General features: G+C 43.1%; 1 protein-coding gene across 14 annotated transcripts in view; it reads right to left on the bottom strand.

Annotated features, from left to right (window-relative positions):
- The window catches only part of LOC140917504 (SLAIN motif-containing protein-like), a 116,846-nt gene that overhangs the window by 80,477 nt on the left and 17,074 nt on the right, over positions 1–19,295 (bottom strand). For 13 of the 14 annotated variants that reach the window (XR_012160876.1, XR_012160875.1, XM_073360537.1 and 10 more), the window contains exon 4: positions 1,943–2,079. Coding sequence is in view for 12 of the 14 variants with exons in the window: in XM_073360537.1 (XP_073216638.1) it covers positions 1,943–2,079 (137 nt within the window). In the remaining 2 variants the exon portion in view is untranslated. Of the gene's footprint in view, positions 1–1,942; positions 2,080–2,972; positions 8,060–19,295 lie in introns of those variants that run through there. The other variant, XM_073360541.1, reaches the window with a different exon arrangement.

Below are 19,295 nucleotides of genomic sequence, written 5' to 3'. Positions count from 1 at the left end.
TTTTAGCACTAACCATGTTTAACCACGACTAGAAATAATGCATGGGAGAATCACTACAGGAAGAGGAAGATTAACAAAATTACTAAACAATTTTTTTGCAGGGAGAGAAACTACAGAAGAGTTTTGTTTTCCACACATGCTTTACTCGGATTACATATTTTTAATACCAATTTTTAAAGTTTTGTCTTGAATAAAAAAAAAGGATCAAATTAAATTTTTTGTAAATACGATAGTTTGAAAACAATAAGTCAAATTAAAGGGTTAAAGGGGAGACTACAACGGGTCCTACTGAAAGGTGAACTGTCAAGTTGGAGGGAGGTTACCAGTGGAGTTCCTCAAGGATCAGTTTTGGGACCAATCTTATTTAATCTTTTTATTACTGACCTGGGCACAAAAAGTGGGAGTGTGCTAATAAAGTTTGCAGATGATACAAAGCTGGGAGGTATTGCTAATTTAGAGAAGGACAGGGATACCCTACAGGAGGATCTGGATGACCTTGTAAACTGGAGTAATAGGAATAGGATGAAATTTAATAGTGAGAAGTGTAAGGTCATGCATTTAGGGATTAATAACAAGAATTTTAGTTATAAGCTAGGGATGCATCAACTAGAAGTAACGGAGGAGGAAAAGGACCTTGGAGTATTGGTTGATCATAGGATGACTATGAGCTGCCAATGTGATATGGCTGTGAAAAAAGCTAATGTCGTCTTGGGATGCATCAGGAGAGGTATTTCCAGGAGGGATAAGGAGGTTTTAGTACCGTTATATAAGGCACTGGTGAGACCTCACCTGGAATACTGTGTGCAGTTCTGGTCTCCCATGTTTAAGAAGGATGAATTCAAACTGGAACAGGTACAGAGAAGGGCTACTAGGATGATCCGAGGAATGGAAAACTTGTCTTATGAAAGGAGACTCAGGGAGCTTGGCTTGTTTAGCCTAACTAAAAGAAGGCTGAGAGGAGATATGATTGTTCTCTATAAATATATCAGAGGGATAAATACCAGAGAGGGAGAGGAATTATTTAAACTCAGTACCAATGTGGACACAAGAACAAATGGATATAAACTGGCCACTAGGAAATTTAGATTAGAAATTAGACGAAGGTTTCTAACCATCAGAGGAGTGAAGTTTTGGAATAGCCTTCCGAGGGAAGTAGTGGGGGCAAAAGATCTATCTTGCTTTAAGATTAAGCTCGATAAGTTTATGGAGGAGATGGTATGATGGGATAACATGGTTTTGGTAATTAAATATTCATGGTAAATAGGCCCAATGGCCTGTGATGGGTTTTTAGATGGGGTAAGATCCAAGTTACCCGGGAAAGAATTTTCTGTAGTATCTGGATGATGAATCTTGCCCATATGCTCAGGGTTTAGCTGATCGCCATATTTGGGGTCGGGAAGGAATTTTCCTCCAGGGCAGATTGGAAGGCCCTGGAGGTTTTTCGCCTTCCTCTGTAGCATGGGGCACGGGTCACTTGCTGGAGGATTCTCTGCTCCTTGAGGTCTTCAAACTACAATTTGAGGACTTCAATAACACAGATATAGGTGTGAGGTCTTTTTTAGGAGTGGTGGGTGAAATTCTGTGGCCTGCATTGTGCAGGAGGTCAGACTAGATGATCATAATGGTCCCTTCTGACCTAAATATCTATGAATCTATGAAATTCTCAGATTTATACATCGAATGTGAAATTTATGTAAAAAGTCAGGTATAGATAGAAATCAGCAAGATTATCTCCTTTGCACTAGGTCAGAAGTGCCTCTATCAGTGTTAACCCATTTTAGCTTCACAAAATTAATGCAGAAAGTTCTAATTCTATATATATGGATGTGCTCTATATTTACTTTAAGCCTGTAATACACTATATTTTATTTCTAGTTCAACTATTACTTCAGTAATAATGCAATATATATCTAAATATTCAAGATATATTTAGTGTACATACCTTGGTCAAGTCTATTTATAAGGGCTCGGCAGGCTACTTCTGTCTCAGGACTTGGGTTATCCAACACCTGTCGACACCATTTCAAAGGAGGCTCTGTTTTCTGATCTGCAATGGATTTTCTTGGAGAGACATATAGCCTTAAACAAAGGAATTGAAAAGGTATATTGGGTAAATGTTTATTAATTCAAACCCTCCTTTTATACTTTTGTAGTAGAATATGTTTTCTTAAATATGTTGTTATAAGTACTTGGTTTTTTTTTAGGACATCTGCTCAAGAAACTCCCTGCTATAGCACAGGAAGAAATCACAGACACACTCCTAGAGCCCTGACCAGGGGTATTCTATCTATCTGCTACCCAAGACCCATAAACCTGGAAATCGTAGACCCCTCATCATCTCAGGCACTGGCACTCTTACAGCAGGATTATCTGGCTATTTGGACTCTCTCCTCAGACCCTACACTACCAGCACTCCTAGCTGTCTTTGAGACACCACCGACTTCCTGAGGAAACTACAATGCATTGGTGATCTTCCTGAAAACACCATGGATGTAGAAGCTCTTTACACCAATATTCCACACAAGGATGGACTACAAGCTGTCAGCAACAGCATCCGTGATGAGGCCACGGTACACCTGGTGGCTGAGGTTTGTGACTTTGTCCTCACCCACCACCATTTCACATTTGGGGACAACTTATACCTTCAAGTCAGTGGCACTTCCATGAGTACCCGCATAGCTCCACAGTAAGCCAGCATTTTTATGGCCGACTTAGAACAACACTTCCTCAGCTCTCGTCCCCTAGGGCCCCTCCCCTACTTGCGCTACACTGATGACATCTTCATTGTATGGACCCATGGGAAGGAGGCCCTTGAAGAATTCCACCTGGATTTCAACAATCTCCACCCCACCATCAACCTCAGCCTGGACCAGTCCACACAAGAGATCCACTTCCTGGATCTACTTCCTGCAAATAAGTGATGGTCGCAAAAAAACACCCTATACTGGAAACCTACTGACTGCTATACTTACCTACATGCCTCCAGCTTCCATCCAGGACACAACACACGATCCATTGTCTACAGCCAAGTCCTAAAATACAACCGCATTTGTTCCAATCCCTCAGACAGAGACAAACACCTACAAGGTCTTTATCAAACATTTTTAAAACTACAATACCCACCTGGGAAAGTAAGGAAACAGATTGACAGAGTGAGACAGGTACCCAGAAGTGACCTACTACAGAACAGGCCAAACAAGGAAAATAACAGAACATGCAAAGAGGTGGAGTGCGGGGCGCAGCTTGTTCCAGACTGGGAAAGAAGATCCTGGGAGTCCCAGTCTGCTCCCTCCAGGTCTCATTCCCTTAGCCCCATGGTGGCCACTCCAGCCCCGCTGGGTCCCACTCTCGCCTCAGTGCCCCCCTCCTCCTGGATGTGCACAAGTTTATGTGGTGGTGGAGCCCTCATACTATTTCCATTGCAGGGGTGCTAGCCCTCCTGCCCTCTCTGGTTCTAGTGCCCCTGCCTACAGCAATAGCCCAGTTGCCAATAGTGAAGGCACATCTCTGAAGAATACATTAAGGAACTGGCACTATAAAATAGGCCTAAACCACAGGAGAATACTTTCACCTCTAGTTGCTCATTCTGACACAAATTTCACACCACACTACTCCCCTAAAGTATTCTGAATCCTTTCCCTAAAAATCCTCCAATGGCATTTATTCATTAAGGTAATTTGGCAATTACATCTTTGATCTCTAAAACTAAAATTTAAAGAAAGTTTTCAGAAGTCTTCACTGGTGTGTTTCTCAGTTTTTTCAGGTTTCTTTCAGTGGGAGCCGAGAGTCTTCAGTCCCTCTGTAAAGTCAGCACAATTTGTTAAATCAGTAACACTTCTGAAAGTTTGGCTACGAGTTTTAAAATGAGAGATTTTGTTTAACAGATACAAGAGTTGTTCTAGTCTCCTAAATTGGAGTTGTATGAAGGCAAGGAACAAAGGGATTCAGAAACACACAGTACTATGTAGTCTTTACATAGAAGAGCTACAGTCAGGAAGCAAGGATTTTTATAATAAACCAAAATTACTTTAGAGTTCTTTTCCCCCCATTCTCCACTCCCACACGCACCTTTTTAGAAAATAAACAGTGGACTTTAAAAAAAAAAAAATCAAACTTGCAGTTTGATTTAACAAGACAAGATTTAACTTCCACTGTAGCACCCATGTTTCCTGTGGCCTCGTCTACACCACACAGTTAGGTTGATGTAAGACAGCTTATCTTGACCTAATTATGTCTACAGCCTTGCTCTTGGTGACGTAAGTGCCCTACTTCACCAACATAATAACTCCATCTCCATGAAAGGCAGAGGGCTTATGTCAGTGTAGTTAAGGAGACAAAGTGCTCGTGTAGACACTGTGTTACTTACATCGGCTGTTGACGGTCTTGTCAATTTCACACCCCTAGAGAGCTGGGTGGCTGGACCCCGCTTCCAGCGGTGAATGGGGAGCCTTCCGGGAGCCTGTGAGGCAGCTGGGCTCCTGGCAGGGAGCTGCCAGCGGAGCTGAGAGACCAGGCTCTCAGCTTCCCACACTGTCCCTCTTAGGTGCACTCCTGCTGAGGAAGCACATCACCAATCCAAGGAGGATAGTGTGGACATGCACCACCACGGTTATTATAGTGGTGGCTGTAAAATCTACCTAATATAGGTTGACTTACATTTCTAGTGTAGACATACCCTGTAAAAGTTTAGAGGAAAAAAATCAATTTTGCCACAGTTCGTACATTTAAGGAGACTTGTATAAAGCTAGCTTCATCATTTTCTCTTTTTCTGCACCTTAGAATACCAAGTTTTAATATGGGAAAAATATCTAAAAATTACAAAATATGGCAAGGCGCGTGAGTGGCAGGTGTAATACCAAAAGCTTTTTTTTTTTTTTTTTTTAAATTGACTAGATTTCAAGTTTGTGACCCTTTGGTGTGGCATTAATTATTTTACAACAGAGTAACTGTTTATTACAATTCACATGCTGGTGTATGAGGGCACAACGTAAAGACACAGATAAGATGAATAGATTTTCATAAATCCATAATGCACCAACCACCTCCTAAATCAGTCATAATCAGCACAAGAACAGTATTTCCAAGAGTTCTTAATTTGCATATAAAGACTACAGCACTCTGATTGTAGCAGCTACCAGCAAATCAGAACAGAAAAGAAGCAGGCAAACCAGAACAAGAATATTTAGGACATTTGTAACTGCAAGGAAGGACTGGAGGACTGAAGAAAATCCAAAATTGTGTTGTCCAAAAGAAAAAAAAAAAAAAAAAAAGGAGGTACTTTCAAAATTACACATCACTTAATGAGTTACAGTACTCCCCGGTCCGTATCCTTTTAGAATTAGGACATATTCTAACCACTGTTTGAACTGAAAGCACTCATGAGACGGAAGTCTCCAGATCACAGGTCCTGGTTCTAATGGGGGACTTCAATCACCCTGACATCTGCTGGGAGAGCAATACAGCAGTGCACAGACAATCCAGGAAGTTTTTGGAGAATGTTGGGGACAACTTCCTGGTACAAGTGCTGGAGGAACCGACTAGGGGCCGTGATCCTCTGGACTTGCTGCTTACAAACAAAGAAGAATTGATAGGGGAAGTAAAAGTGGGTGGCAACCTAGGCAGCAGTGACCATGAGACGGTTGAGTTCAGGATCCTGAAAAACGGAAGAAAGGAGAGTAGATAAATAAGGATCCTGGACTTCAGAAAAGCAGACTTAGACTCCCTTAGGGAACTGATGGGCAGGATCCCCTGGGAGACTAATATGAACAGGGCAAGGAGCCCAGGAGAGCTGGCTGTATTTTAAAGAAGCCTTATTGAGGGTGCAGGAACAATCCATCCCGAAGTGCAAAAAGAATAGCAAATTTGGCAGGCAACCGTAACAGTGAAATCTTCGGTGAGCTTAACTCAAAAAGGAAGTTTACAAGACCTGGAAATTTGGATAGATGACTAGGGAAGAGTATAAAAATACTGCTAGAGCATGCAGGCGTGTAATCAGGAAGGCCAAGGCACAATTGGAGTTGCAGCTAGCAAGGAACGTGAAGGGTAACAAGAAGGGTTTCTACAGGTATGTTAGCAACAAGAAGGTGATCAGGGAAAGTGTGGGATCCTTACTGAATGGGGGAGGCAACATAGTGACAGATGATGTGGAAAAAGCTGAAGTTCTCAATGCTTTTTTGCCTCGGTCTTCACAGACAAAGACAGTCCCAGACTGCTGCACTGGACAACACAGCATGGGGAGTAGGTGAGTAGCCCTCAGTGGTGAAAGAACAGGTTAAGGACTATTTTGAAAAGCTGGATGTGCACAAGGCCATGGGTCCAGAACTAATGCATCCAAGGGTACTGAGGGAGTTGGCTGATGTGATTGCAGAGCCATGAGCCATTATCTTTGAACATTCGTGGCAATCGGGGGAGGTCCCAGATGACTGGGAAAAGACAAATATAGAGCCCATATTTAAAAAAGGGAAAAAAAGAGAACCCGGGGAACTACAGATCGGTCAGCCTCACTTCAGTCCCTGGCAAAATCATGGAGCAGGTCCTCAAGGAATCCATTTTGAAGCACTTTGGAGGAGAGGAAGATGATCAGGAACAATCAACATGGATTCACCAAGGGAAAATCATGCCTGACCAACCTGATTCCCTTCTATGGTGAGATAACGGGCTCTGGGGATACGGAGAAAGCGCTGGATGTGATATATCTTGACTTTAGCAAAGCTTTTGATACAGTCTTCCACAGTATTCTTGCCAGCAACTTAAAGTAGTATGGGCTGGATGAATGGACTATAAGGTGGATAGAAAGCTGGCTTGATCATCGGGCTCAATGGGTAGTGATCAATGGCTCCATGTCTAATTGGCAGTCAGTATCAAGCAGAGTGCCCCAGGGGGCAGTCCTGGGGCCAGTTTTGTTCAACATCTTCATTAATGATCTGGATAATGGGATTAATTGCACCCTCAGCAAGTTTTCAGAGGACACTAAGCTGGGGGGAGAGGTAGATATGCTTGAGGGTAGGGATAGAGTCCAGAGTGACCTAGACAAATTGGAGGATTGGGCCAAAAGAAATCTGATGAGGTTCAACAAGGACAAGTGCAGAGTTCTGCACTTAGGAAGGGAGAATCCCATGCACCGCTACAGGTGGGGACCGACTGGCTAAGCAGCAGTTCTGTAGAAAAGGACCTGCGGATTACAGTGAACAAGAAGCTGGATATGAGTCAACAGTGTGACCTTGTTGCCAAGAAGGCTGAATTGGTAGAAGCATTGCCAAAAGACAGAGGAAAGTAATTATTCCCCTCTCTTCGACACTGGTGAAGCCACTCCTAGAGTATTGCTTTCCAATTTTGGTCCCCCCACTACAGAAGGGATGTGGACAAATTGGAGAGAGTCCGGCGGAGGGTAACGAAAATTATTAGGAGGCTGGAGCACATGATTTACGGGGAGAGGCTGAGGGAACTGGGATTATTTAGTCCACAGAAGAGAAGACTGAGGGGCAATTTGATAGCAGCCTTCAATTACCTGAAGGGGGGTTCCAAAAAGAGGATGAAGCTAGGCAAATGACAGAAAGAGAAGCAATGATCTCAAGTTGTGGTGGGGGAGGTCTAGGTTGGAAGTCCTGGACAACTGGAAAAAGGCTAATGTAGTGCCCATCTTTAAAAAAGGGAAGGAGGAGGATCCTGGGAACTACAGGCCAGTCAGCCTCACCTCAGTCCCTGGAAAAATCACGGAGCAGGTCCTCAAGGAATCAATTCTGAAGCACTTAGAGGAAAGGAAAGTGATCAGGAACAGTCAGCATGGATTCCCAAGGGCAAGTCATGCCTGACTAATCTAATTGCCTTCTATGATGAGATAACTGGCTCTGTGGATGAGGGGAAAGCGGTGGACATGTTGTTCCTTGACTTTAGCAAAGCTTTTGACACAGTCTCCCACAGTATTCTTGCCAGCAAGCTAAAGAAGTATGGGCTGGATGAATGCACTATAAGGTAGATAGAAAGTTGGCTAGATTGTCGGGCTCAACGGGTAGTGATCAATTGCTCCATGTCTAGTTGGCAGCCGGTATCAAGTGGAGTGCCCCAAGGGTCGGTCCTGGGGCCGGTTTTGTTCAATATCTTCATAAATGATCTGGAGGATGGTGTGGATTGCACTCTCAGCAAATTTGCAGATGATACTAAACTGGGAGGAGTGGTAGATACGCTGGAGGGCAGGAATAGGATACAGAGGGACCTAGACAAATTGGAGGATTGGGCCAAAAGAAATCTGATGAGGTTCAATAAGGATAAGTGCAGGGTCCTGCACTTAGGATGGAAGAATCCAATGCACCGCTACAGACTAGGGACCGAATGGCTAGGCAGCAGTTCTGCAGAAAAGGACCTAGGGGTGACAGTGGACGAGAAGCTGGATATGAGTCAGCAGTGTGCCCTTGTTGCCAAGAAGGCCAATGGCATTTTGGGATGTATAAGTAGGGGCATAGCGAGCAGATCGAGGGACGTGATCGTTCCCCTCTATTCGACATTGGTGAGGCCTCATCTGGAGTACTGTGTCCAGTTTTGGGCCCCACACTACAAGAAGGATGTGGATAAATTGGAGAGAGTCCAGCGAAGGGCAACAAAAATGATTAGGGGTCTAGAACACATGACTTATGAGAAGAGGCTGAGGGAGCTGGGATTGTTTAGCCTGCAGAAGAGAAGAATGAGGGGGGATTTGATAGCTGCTTTCAACTACCTGAAAGGGGGTTCCAAAGAGGATGGCTCTAGACTGTTCTCAATGGTAGCAGATGACAGAACGAGGAGTAATGGTCTCAAGTTGCAGTGGGGGAGGTTTAGGTTGGATATTAGGAAAAACTTTTTCACTAAGAGGGTGGTGAAACACTGGAATGCGTTACCTAGGGAGGTGGTAGAATCTCCTTCCTTAGAGGTTTTTAAGGTCAGGCTTGACAAAGCCCTGGCTGGGATGATTTAACTGGGAATTGGTCCTGCTTCAAGCAGGGGGTTGGACTAGATGACCTTCTGGGGTCCCATCCAACCCTGATATTCTATGATTCTAAGTGCAGAGTCCTGCACTTAGGACGGAAGAACCCCATGCACCGCTACAGACTAGGGACTGAATGGCTCAGCAGCAGTTCTGCAGAAAAGGACCTAGGGTTACAGTGGACGAGAAGCTGGATATGAGTCAATAGTGTGCCGTTGTTGCCAAGAAGGCCAATGGCATTTTGGGATGTATACGTAGGGGCATTGCCAGCAGATCGAGGGACGGGATCGTTCCCCTCTATTCGACATTGGTGAGGCCTCATCTGGAGTACTGTGTCCAGTTTTGGGCCCCACACTACAAGAAGGATGTGGAAAAATTGAAAAGGGTCCAGCGCAGGGCAACAAAAATGATTAGAGGACTGGAACACATGACTTATGAGGAGAGGCTGAGGGAACTGGGATTGTTTAGTCTGCGGAAGAGAAGAATGATTTGATAGCTGCTTTCAACTAACTGAAAGGGGGTTCCAAAGAGAATGGCTCTAGACCGTTCTCAGTGGTAGCCGATGACAGAACAAGGAGTAATGGTCTCAAGTTGCAGTGGGGGAGGTTTAGGTTGGATATTAGGAAAAACTTTTTCACTAGGAGGGTGGTGAAACACTGGAATGCGTTACCTAGGGAGGTGGTAGAATCTCCTTCCTTAGATATTTTTAAGGTCAGGCTTGACAAAGCCCTGGCTGGGATGATTTAGTTGGGGATTGGTCCTGCTTTGAGCAGGGGGTTGGACTAGATGACCTCCTGAGGTCCCTTCCAACCCTGATATTCTATGATACTAGGAAACACTATTTCACTAGGAGGATGGTGAAGCACTGGAATGGGTTACCTAGGGATGTAGAGGAATCTCCATCCTTAGAGGTTTTTAAGGTCCGGCTTTACAAAGCCTTGGTTGAGATGATTTAGTTGGTGTTGGTCCTGCTTTGAGCAGGAGATCAGACTAGATGACCTCCTGAGGTCTCTTCCAAACCTAATATTCTATGATTCTGAGACAGCTATATGGGTCCTATTCTCTTCCTACTTGCACGAGCATAAAACTGGCATAATTCCTCATTTGAAGTCAATAGAGTTAACACTTACAAAGATGTAAATTGGAATAATGAGAATCAGATCCTATCATTTCTCAGAGAAACAGGCCAAAGGACTTTGTAATATACCAAAATTTAGACATTGCACTCTGAAATTCTAACTCCAGATCTAAGTCATGCTACAGGTGTTGACACCCTAGAAAGTGAAAAATTTAGAACTTAACTGAACTTTCTGATTCATGTGATTTGCTCTGGTTACTAGAATTTGTCTTACTATATTTCTTTTAAAATGTTCACTCTATGCCAACACTTAAAAGCTATCTGAGATGGACTAGCCCCTGATTTAGACCTCCAGCTAATCCTTCAGATTTTGGGGTTGCAGAATAAATGGTATGATGCACCACCACTGGGGGGCAATTTTTAAGGCTCTTTTAGAAATAGATACCAAGTTAGGGGATACCTAAGTGGATACAAAGTACAAAAAGGACAACAACAGAAGTGTTCTGTCTGTAATCTAGGCTCATGTCCTCAAACAGACCACATCCAAGTTATCCAATCCCTTCCAAAAAGAGTGAAAGAATTCCAGAATCTTATCAGGGTTTTGCGTCCTTGAAGTCAGTTCAGGGGCCCCATCTTTACTGACCATTTTATACTGGAGGTGGGGATTGGGTAGGTAAAAACACCCAGACAAGTGCACATCTGTGATAAAAATTTTGGTATTAATGTTAAGTTTGGGGGATAAGAATTTTGACATGGATATGATAATGCTACTTTTCAATTAATACCTGTAAACAGACTTAAAGCTTACCACAGTGGAGAAACCATAACAAACCTGGTTTGCTGGGTGTGGGGGAAACTGAGGCACACTGCCTCCTGGCCTTAAATGGCTGGATGCCAAGAGAACTATAACACAAACTGCCTTTGAAGGTTAGTCACTGACTAAGGGAGCAGGTGTGACACTCTATCTCAAGGGAACACCCTGCATCCTATGTTCATCCTTATAATATGATTGTGTGGTATCCAATGCAAAGTTTGTCATGCCGGGTGTCTCCAGAAGGCTCATGATGCACAGGGCATTGTTGTTATAGTAATGTTATAGGTTGTAATTTCATGTATATAGTTATGAGGCTCAAAATGTGTCCTCATGGCTTAAAACAAGCCCAGGCAAAACTCTCCAGGAACAGAGGGGCAGTTCACACCTCATCAGGGCATGTATGGGACAAACCCAGCCCAGCCTCACAGGAACAATGGACACAAGCTTAAGCAGCAACAAAGGATCTGTTGGAGTCTCAAGTGAGTCACCCACCTTCCATTGGTCAGTTGGGGACTACGATGAGGTAACGCTCACCTGACCCTGAAGGGGGAGGAGCAAAGCCAAGAGGGAAGAAAGAACATGATAAAAGGGAAAGACATTTGCCATACTCTTCCTCTTTCTTCCACCTCCATCTACAGATATCACCACCAAGCAACTGAACAGTTGATCAAAGGGGAGAGCTTGGCTGAAGGGCAACTAGCCAGCCTGTGGTGAAAAGCATCTAAGTTTGTAAGGACACGGATTATTTCATTTGACTTTTTGTGCTTTGACTTATAATCACTTAAATCTATCTTTTGTAGTTCATAAATTTGTTTATTCTACCTGAACCAGTACGTTTGGTTTGAAGCACGTCAGAGACTCTCCTTGAGATAACAAGCCTGGTGCATATCAATTTCTTTGTTAAATTGACTAACTCATATAAGCTTACAGCATCTAGCGGGCATAACTGGACACTGCAAGACACAGGTTCCTAGGGTTGTGTCTGGGACAGGAGATATTGGCTAGTGTCATTCGGTTACACAATCCAAGCAGCTTACATGCCAGAGGCTGTGTGTGAACAGCCCAAGAGTGGGGGTTCTCACAGCAGTGCAGCGTAAGGCTGGCTCCCAGAGCCAAGGATTGGAGTGACCTAGCAGATCACCCATCCAGATAACACCAGGGGAACGTCATGGCCTCTCACTGCAGTAACAAGCTACATAGACCCTTTGCATCAGTATCTGGCTACAATAAGTTTAAAGTTAACACTCTTGCTCCTAGAAGGGAGGAAAAGCTCCTTCCCCCACTCCAGAGCATCCTGACTGTTTCAGGAGATAAAGGGGAGAATTCTAATACTCCATCGCTCCCCTAGCTTCCCAGCTACTGCAGAAGAACAGAAGTCTTCTCTGTTTTACACCAACACTTTTCTTGGGTCTTCAACCAATGTTCCAATGTCTGCTTCTGCTTATAACATTCTCAACAAGCAGCAGAATATAACATTAGCAATATTTTGGTCAGTTTCATGGTTGCTATTCAGAATCCTATGGGCAGCAATGAAATTTGACTAGCATCTTGTTAACTTTCACCTTGGGATTGCTTGTGAAAATTATGAGATGGGAAGGGACAGGAAACATTTCTGTAAGCTAAAGAAGATAGCACCGCATCAATTCACATGTGGAAGATTTTTTTTAAAAAAAAAATTTTAAAAAATTAAATTCTAAAGAATTAAATTGTGATTTATACTCACCAGTGAAAGTGTCCTACTTGCTACTGGTGAGAGGGGAGTGCAGAATCCACTCTGTTATACTATCAAATATTTAGCTTTTCAAGTACAGGAAGTCAGTGTCTGAGTCTGAACTCATCATTAGGCAAATAATTGTAAGCTAGCACCATTGCTGGGTTAACAGAATCCATGCTTTTTCTTTTTTTTTTTTTTAAATTACACACACAATAAGTTAATCGGCTAACAGAATAATAAGAACAAGACTGGAAACAAATACCCTCCACCAAACAATACGACACTTACTTTTATATAAAGTGGACTAAGACCCTGTTCCACAAAAGTTTGTTTTATTCACACTTGAAATTTAAGGTATTTATGTTTACTTTTCTCAGTCTGCAAGACTGATCACCCTACAGTTCCCCATCTTTTCCAAGTAACAACTCCATTCACAAAGGCTGAGAAAGTAATGTCTCTCACACAGTCATGTTCACTAAGAACTCAAAGTAAAACTTCTAGCACAGCTATTATCTGGCACTGTTTTAAACATACAAAACAACTTGTATTCTCTCTGAGAGAAATGTCTACAGAGGAACTCTGGTCAAACCTGGTTGCATATCAGATTAAACCTGTGTTTGCTATTTTCCTTTTTCGTCTCACTGGGGAAAGGTTCAACACTGCCATCAACACAGTTTCTCAAAATAAACTAATTACCGCCTATTCAGTTGGACCACCACCTAAACTAAGCCAATCAATTCAATGATAATGCAGTGCAGTTGTAGGCAGCTGTGTTGGCCACAGGATATTAGAAAGACAAGGTGGGTCTTTGCTGGCAAGAGACACAAGTTTTCGAGCTCTACCTTTCCCAGACCTGAAGAAGAGCTCTGTGTGGCTAGAAAGCTGGTCTCTCTCACCAACAGAAATTGGTCCAATAAAAGATATTACCTTGTCTCTCCAATCCAGCGATAAGACAAACTAATATGCTAGCCCATCATGAATACTAGAAAACTTATTCTGCCAACCACAATATTTCAGACAAGTAAAAATAAACTAAAAAGTTATTTTAATATCGTTTTTACAATTAAGGCATTCATAATGATTTAAACAGTTTTGTCAGAACAAAAAGGATTAAATGCTATCACATTACTGATATAACAAGTGTGATGAGTTTACCTTTTTTGAAAGAGGCTTGTGTGACAAGCTGATTTTTAAATCTATTTTTACAGGATTATTAAGCTTCAGTTTTCCAGTTTTATCCTGACAAATCGAATGGCATTAAAGGGTAGCTCAATCAAGCTTTGGAAAATTATACAACTATTAAGAGATACTGTAAAGATACATAAAAGACATAACCAACTTACAAGAAACAGGATATCCTTTAACAAGTATCCAAATACCGAGCATTATTAAGCTGCAAACAAAAATAATCTAATCCAAGTTTACATTTCATTGTTACTTAAGACGACTGGTCCCCCATTGAACTAGTTTTGCTATGGAACACAACTTCTGGAACCTTGTACTATTTTATGTAAAGATCAAGTTTAATAAAAATTTCCCCTGTAATTAAATATCAAGTGAAAAATTAAAGGTTTTTTTGGTAATTAAAAAATCCATCATAATTATCTATAATAGTAACCATCTAGCCATATATGGTTAATTTGATGCAAGGAGTGAACTCATTAACATGAGCTGAGTTGCATGGCTGAAGCTCTGTGTCTTAGCTAAAGTATATTTATTTAGTTCCCCCTTTCAGTTTATACTTAAGTTAGTCTTTCCCATACATAGCATTTTGTAAAATGTGGCTCTAGTAAGGGACAGTTTTAATTGTATACTACAGTGTAAAATGAGATTTTTCTTCCAATATAAAATGTATGCTGTCTTATTTAAAAATTTGTTGGTGGGATTCTTTGTGATTCAATCCTCTGCATTAATAAAGAATATTCAGCTTTTAGTGACAGTATTTTACTTAGCCTTATATTTGTGGTAATCCATCAGAAGAGAACAGATGAAAATATACACCAATGCCTGATTTTTGAAGTACTGCATCTAAATTAAGAGCAAAATGGGAATCTAGAAGATATCCAAATGACAAGTTCCCGTAAAATCTGCACTGATATAGACTGCTCACCATTCTGTATCATCCAAAAAAATCTGATTTAAAGATCGCAGATTTAAAAAAAGAAAAAAGTGCCTTACATATTGTTTAAGTGGAACACTTACTTTGCAGAAAGACATAGTAAGATCATTGCCTAAACTCTAGGCAAGAAGTATGAGGGCCATAAATTTTAACACTAAAGTGGGGGTGATTTTCAAATAAAGATTCAAAATTGTTTTGAGAGCTGCAGTATTATACAGAATTTGTCTACAATTTAAACTGCAAACAGCAGCGAATTTGAATTGTCAAGACATATGCTTAGGGCTTGTCTACACTGGCAAGTTTTGTCACTAAAAACTGCCTTTTGGTGACAAAACAGGGATAGCGTACACACTGCAATGGAACTTTTGTTGAAAAAAAACACCCAGTTTTGACAAAAAAAACTTCCACCCTCCCCTTATTGTCAACAAACAGCCAGTGTAGACACCAAGCCTTTTTTTTGCCCTATTTTATTGGCCTTCAGGAAGTGTCCCACAATTCACATGCAGCTGCTCTAGTCAGCGGTTTGAACTCCACTGCCCTGCAGCCAACCCGCCCCTCCCCCTTGCAAGCCCCAGGAATTTTAAATCTCATTTCCTGTTTGCTGGCTTCCCAGGTTAGCATGGCTGGCTATTGCACCAAACGCACTCCCGCTTGGACCACCACCGAGTTGTTGGATCTGATCAGTATATGGTGAGAGGAGTCTGTTCAATCGCAGCTGCACCTGTAGGACACATGGACAAATTTCTTGAGGCTTGTGCGAAAAGAGCTATGATCGGGACACGCAGCAGTGCAGAGTGAAGATAAAGGAGATGAGGCAGGCGTACCATAAGGCGCAGGAGGCAAACCATTGCTCCAGTGGTGCACCTAAGACCTGCCACTTCTATAAGGAGCTGAATGTTATTCTCGGTGGTGATCCCACCTCCATCACCGATAGCCCCATGGATACTTCGGAGGCAGCAGAAAGAGGGGGTAATCTGGAGGCTGAAATTCTGGATGAAGAAGTGGAGCTAGAAGAGGACGTGGAGCTCCCAACGGGGTTGCCCAGTGGGGAAGGCAGCCAGGAACTTTTCTCCACTCCAGAAGTGCTCTACGGGGAGCAGGAAGCAGATGACACGCCAGAGAAGTTGCTGTGGCTTGTGTAGGGAACTGAAAAGTGGGAGGCAGGTAGTGTTTTATGTGAGCTGGACATTGGCCTGTGTAGCCAATCTGCATGGCCAAGCAGGGTGTCGACGGACATGGAGACCTGCAGGGAATCCTCCAGAGAGAGGCTCTGGAAAGTTTCCAACAGGTACTTGTTAATCCGCTGCCGCAGATTCCAAGGGATTGCAACCCTGTTAGTTCCCCCATTGTAGGAAACTGTACCGTGCCATTTAGCAATCACTGGAGCTGGGATCAAAGCGGCACATAGCTGAGCTGCATATAGACCAGGGTGAAAGCCACAAGCATGCAGTAGTTGTGCCCTGATTTCCCTGCTTACCCACAGCAGTAAGATGTCAGCCAGCAGGTTGGCCGCCTGTGAAAAAGTGTGTGATAATATTAGAATGAGTTCCCTGCTAATCTGCTCTGCACGTAGTGACCATTTTGTCCATATGCACAACCACCTTCCCCCCACTCCCAACACTCACCATGATCGGGGTGCTCACAGAGCTGTGTGCCTGCCTAGAGTCAGTGATTGCTACTAGTTGCAAAAGGCCCTTGTCACTGAAATGTTTCAATCGTTTACTGGAATGTAACAATCCCTCTTCTGTGCATTGTCCACAGCAGCCAAAACCTTGAGGAACACACCACGCACCCCTGCCGACCGGCTTCAGCAGATAAGAAGCCGAGACACAGCAAAGAAGACATGTGCAGGGAGGTGCTGCAGTCCGATGAGAGACAGACCAGGGAACGCAAAGAGTGTTGGGAAGCCAAAAGTCAGGACAGAAAAGAGAATGCAGCATTTGCTAGGCAAGCGACAGAGTGGATGATAAAAGTTATGGGGAATCAGACAGAGATGCTCAAGTCTTTGATACAGCTGCAGACAGAGCATATCTGTGGCTAACCTCCACTGCAGCACGTGCACAATTCTTTGCCAACCCCACCCCCTCTATGCCCGGACCTTCCTTTTCACTTCACAGCACTCCTGAGTTTCTCCATCACTCCACCCCCCTCTCACAGCTTGGACAATGATAGCTGGAGCCACACACAGTTGTGAGGTTTTATCCTTTTTAACAATAAATAAAGGCTAAGGTATTTAATGGTACAGCATTTTTATTCTGTGTTCTACAAAAGCATAGCAATCAATTCACTCTCGGGAACAGGATTCTAAAGCATTTTGTTGCATGGATCTTGGGCCCCAAAGTTTTTCATGGATGCATCAGGGAAGGAACTCCAAAGCAGACGTGTGTTAGTGTCCCTCATTGTTAAAGTGGTTCCTCAAAGCCTCTCTGATATTAATAGCAGCCCTCTCGGCTCCTCAGACAGCCCTAGCATCTGGCTGTTCAAACTGTGCAGCCAAGCGCTCTGCCTCAGTGCTCCACACCTGAGCAAACACTTCACCCTTAGATTCACACAGATTATGCAAAGTGCAGCACGTGGCTATGATCACAGGAATATTAGCCTCAGTAAGGTCTAGCCTGCCACTGAGACACCTCCAGTGAGCTTTCAAATGGCCAAAGGCACATTCGACTACCATAGAATATCAGGGTTGGAAGGGACCTAAGGAGGTCATCTAGTCCAACCCCCTGCTCAAAGCAGGACCAATCCCCAATTTTTGCCCCAGATCCCTAAATGGCCCTGTCAAGGACTGAACTTACAACCCTGGGTTTAACAGGCCAATGCTCAAACCACTGTGCTATCCCTCCTCCCATGGAGGCACCTGCTCAGCCTGTTAAAATGCCCCTTGCTGCAGGTCGGGGACCAGCTCAGCACATAGCTCCAGGAAGGTTGTTTTATGCATCCTCAAGTTCTGTACCCACTGGTCTTCACCCCACATCTGCATGACAATGCGATCCCACGAATCAGTGCTTGTTTCCCTAGCCCAAAAGTGATGGTCTACTGTTTGCAGTTGCTCTGTGAATGCCAAAAGCACTGATAAGTTGCTGCTGTCCATATCACACTCGGGTGCCTACGATTCATCCTCTGCCAGTAACTTTGTGAGTAACTCTCCTGCCATGCACAATGTTCTCATGACAGTTAACAGCGCACTACAAAGACTGACAGTTGGAAAAACAGCGCAAAAGGAAAGCCAGAACGGCGCAAAAGGAAGCCAGAAACCACTGGCGGGCTGGGACACGAAGCAGTGCATGACGGGACATTTTGCACATCCTCAGATGCGCCACGCTCCGTTTCCGCCTTCCCAGATGGTGACCACAGGCACTGTGGGATACATACAGTAGTGCCCCAAATGTGGACACGATCTGTTGACAAAGGGAGCAAATGTAAACTCACTATGGCAACTTTGCTTTTGTCGATTTTTTCACGTCAAGATTAGTTTAATCGACAAAACTTACCAGTGTAGACAAGCCCTTAGTTTTCTGCATTTCTCCTGCAGCAGCTGATATCAACAGCAGCTAATGCAGTGCATGGGTTACATCCATTATGCTGATTTAGATGTTTTTGAAATATAGACTGATGCAGTGGGAAAGAGACCTCAGTGTTTATATTTAACAGATTTTGATATGTAAAATGTGCCCTTCCAGAGTGTTTACGGGACACCTACATAGTTCAATGAAGCATGTAAAATTCAGCATGTAGATTCCACGTTTTTCTATTTCCAAAACCCAGTGTCCACCTCTCCTTAGCCAAAGGAAAGATTTCAAGTCCTAACTATGGTAACGTTTGACCCATACGGAATAGTCTTCCAGCTAATCCCTAAAACACTGTACCATCAAGTATCATGCAATGTAAGACCGTTGTGTTTACTATTGTACATACATCGAGTGAGATTCTGTGCCATACATTCAGGGTACCACAGAAACTTGTATGGGCTGCAGTGACGGGGCAAATCCCTCCAATTATAAAGTAATTCATTCCGTCTCTCATAGCTTTTTTTTTTTTTTTAAAAAAGCATCTTTCCCCTCCCTGGCTTCACTCTACTTTGTCTTATAACAGACTAAGGTGCAGCTTTTTCCCACGAAGTCTCCAATGTTTTGTTTCCTTCTTTTTCACTACTTCCCATCCACCTCTTTCCATCGCCCAGTCCGCATCCCACCTGTAGCCAGCTCACTCACCAACTCTCACACCCATCCCCTCAGCAGAAGTGAACACAGCAGAAAATCTGCCCCTGGATCTCAAGTTTAGTTTTAAATCAAGTTTTCCTGCTTGTTGATTTACAAAATCAGTGATTTAAATCAATCCATTCTTTCTAAAACTAGATATAAAACAGCAAGAAATGACCCAAAAAGGGTTGGATTGAGAGGTTGTGGGAAGAGATACAGAAGATGATATATGTTCTACACATCTAGTTAATTCCTTTGTTTGTAAATTGCTTTTATAAATAGTAAGTACAGAAACTGACAGTTTTTGAAGGGCAACGTAAGGGAGCAGTCCAGCAATCCTTCAACAAGTAAAAGCCAATGACTGATACTGTCTAAATTTATTTAGAAAGTTACTTGCAATTTTGGTAACATGCAT

The sequence above is a fragment of the Lepidochelys kempii genome, chromosome 9 (genome assembly GCF_965140265.1).
Source record: "Lepidochelys kempii isolate rLepKem1 chromosome 9, rLepKem1.hap2, whole genome shotgun sequence".
Classification (NCBI taxonomy): Eukaryota; Metazoa; Chordata; order Testudines; family Cheloniidae; genus Lepidochelys; species Lepidochelys kempii.
The sequence above is the reverse complement of the archived record's forward strand: the minus strand, read 5'-3'. Positions and strand labels throughout refer to the sequence as shown.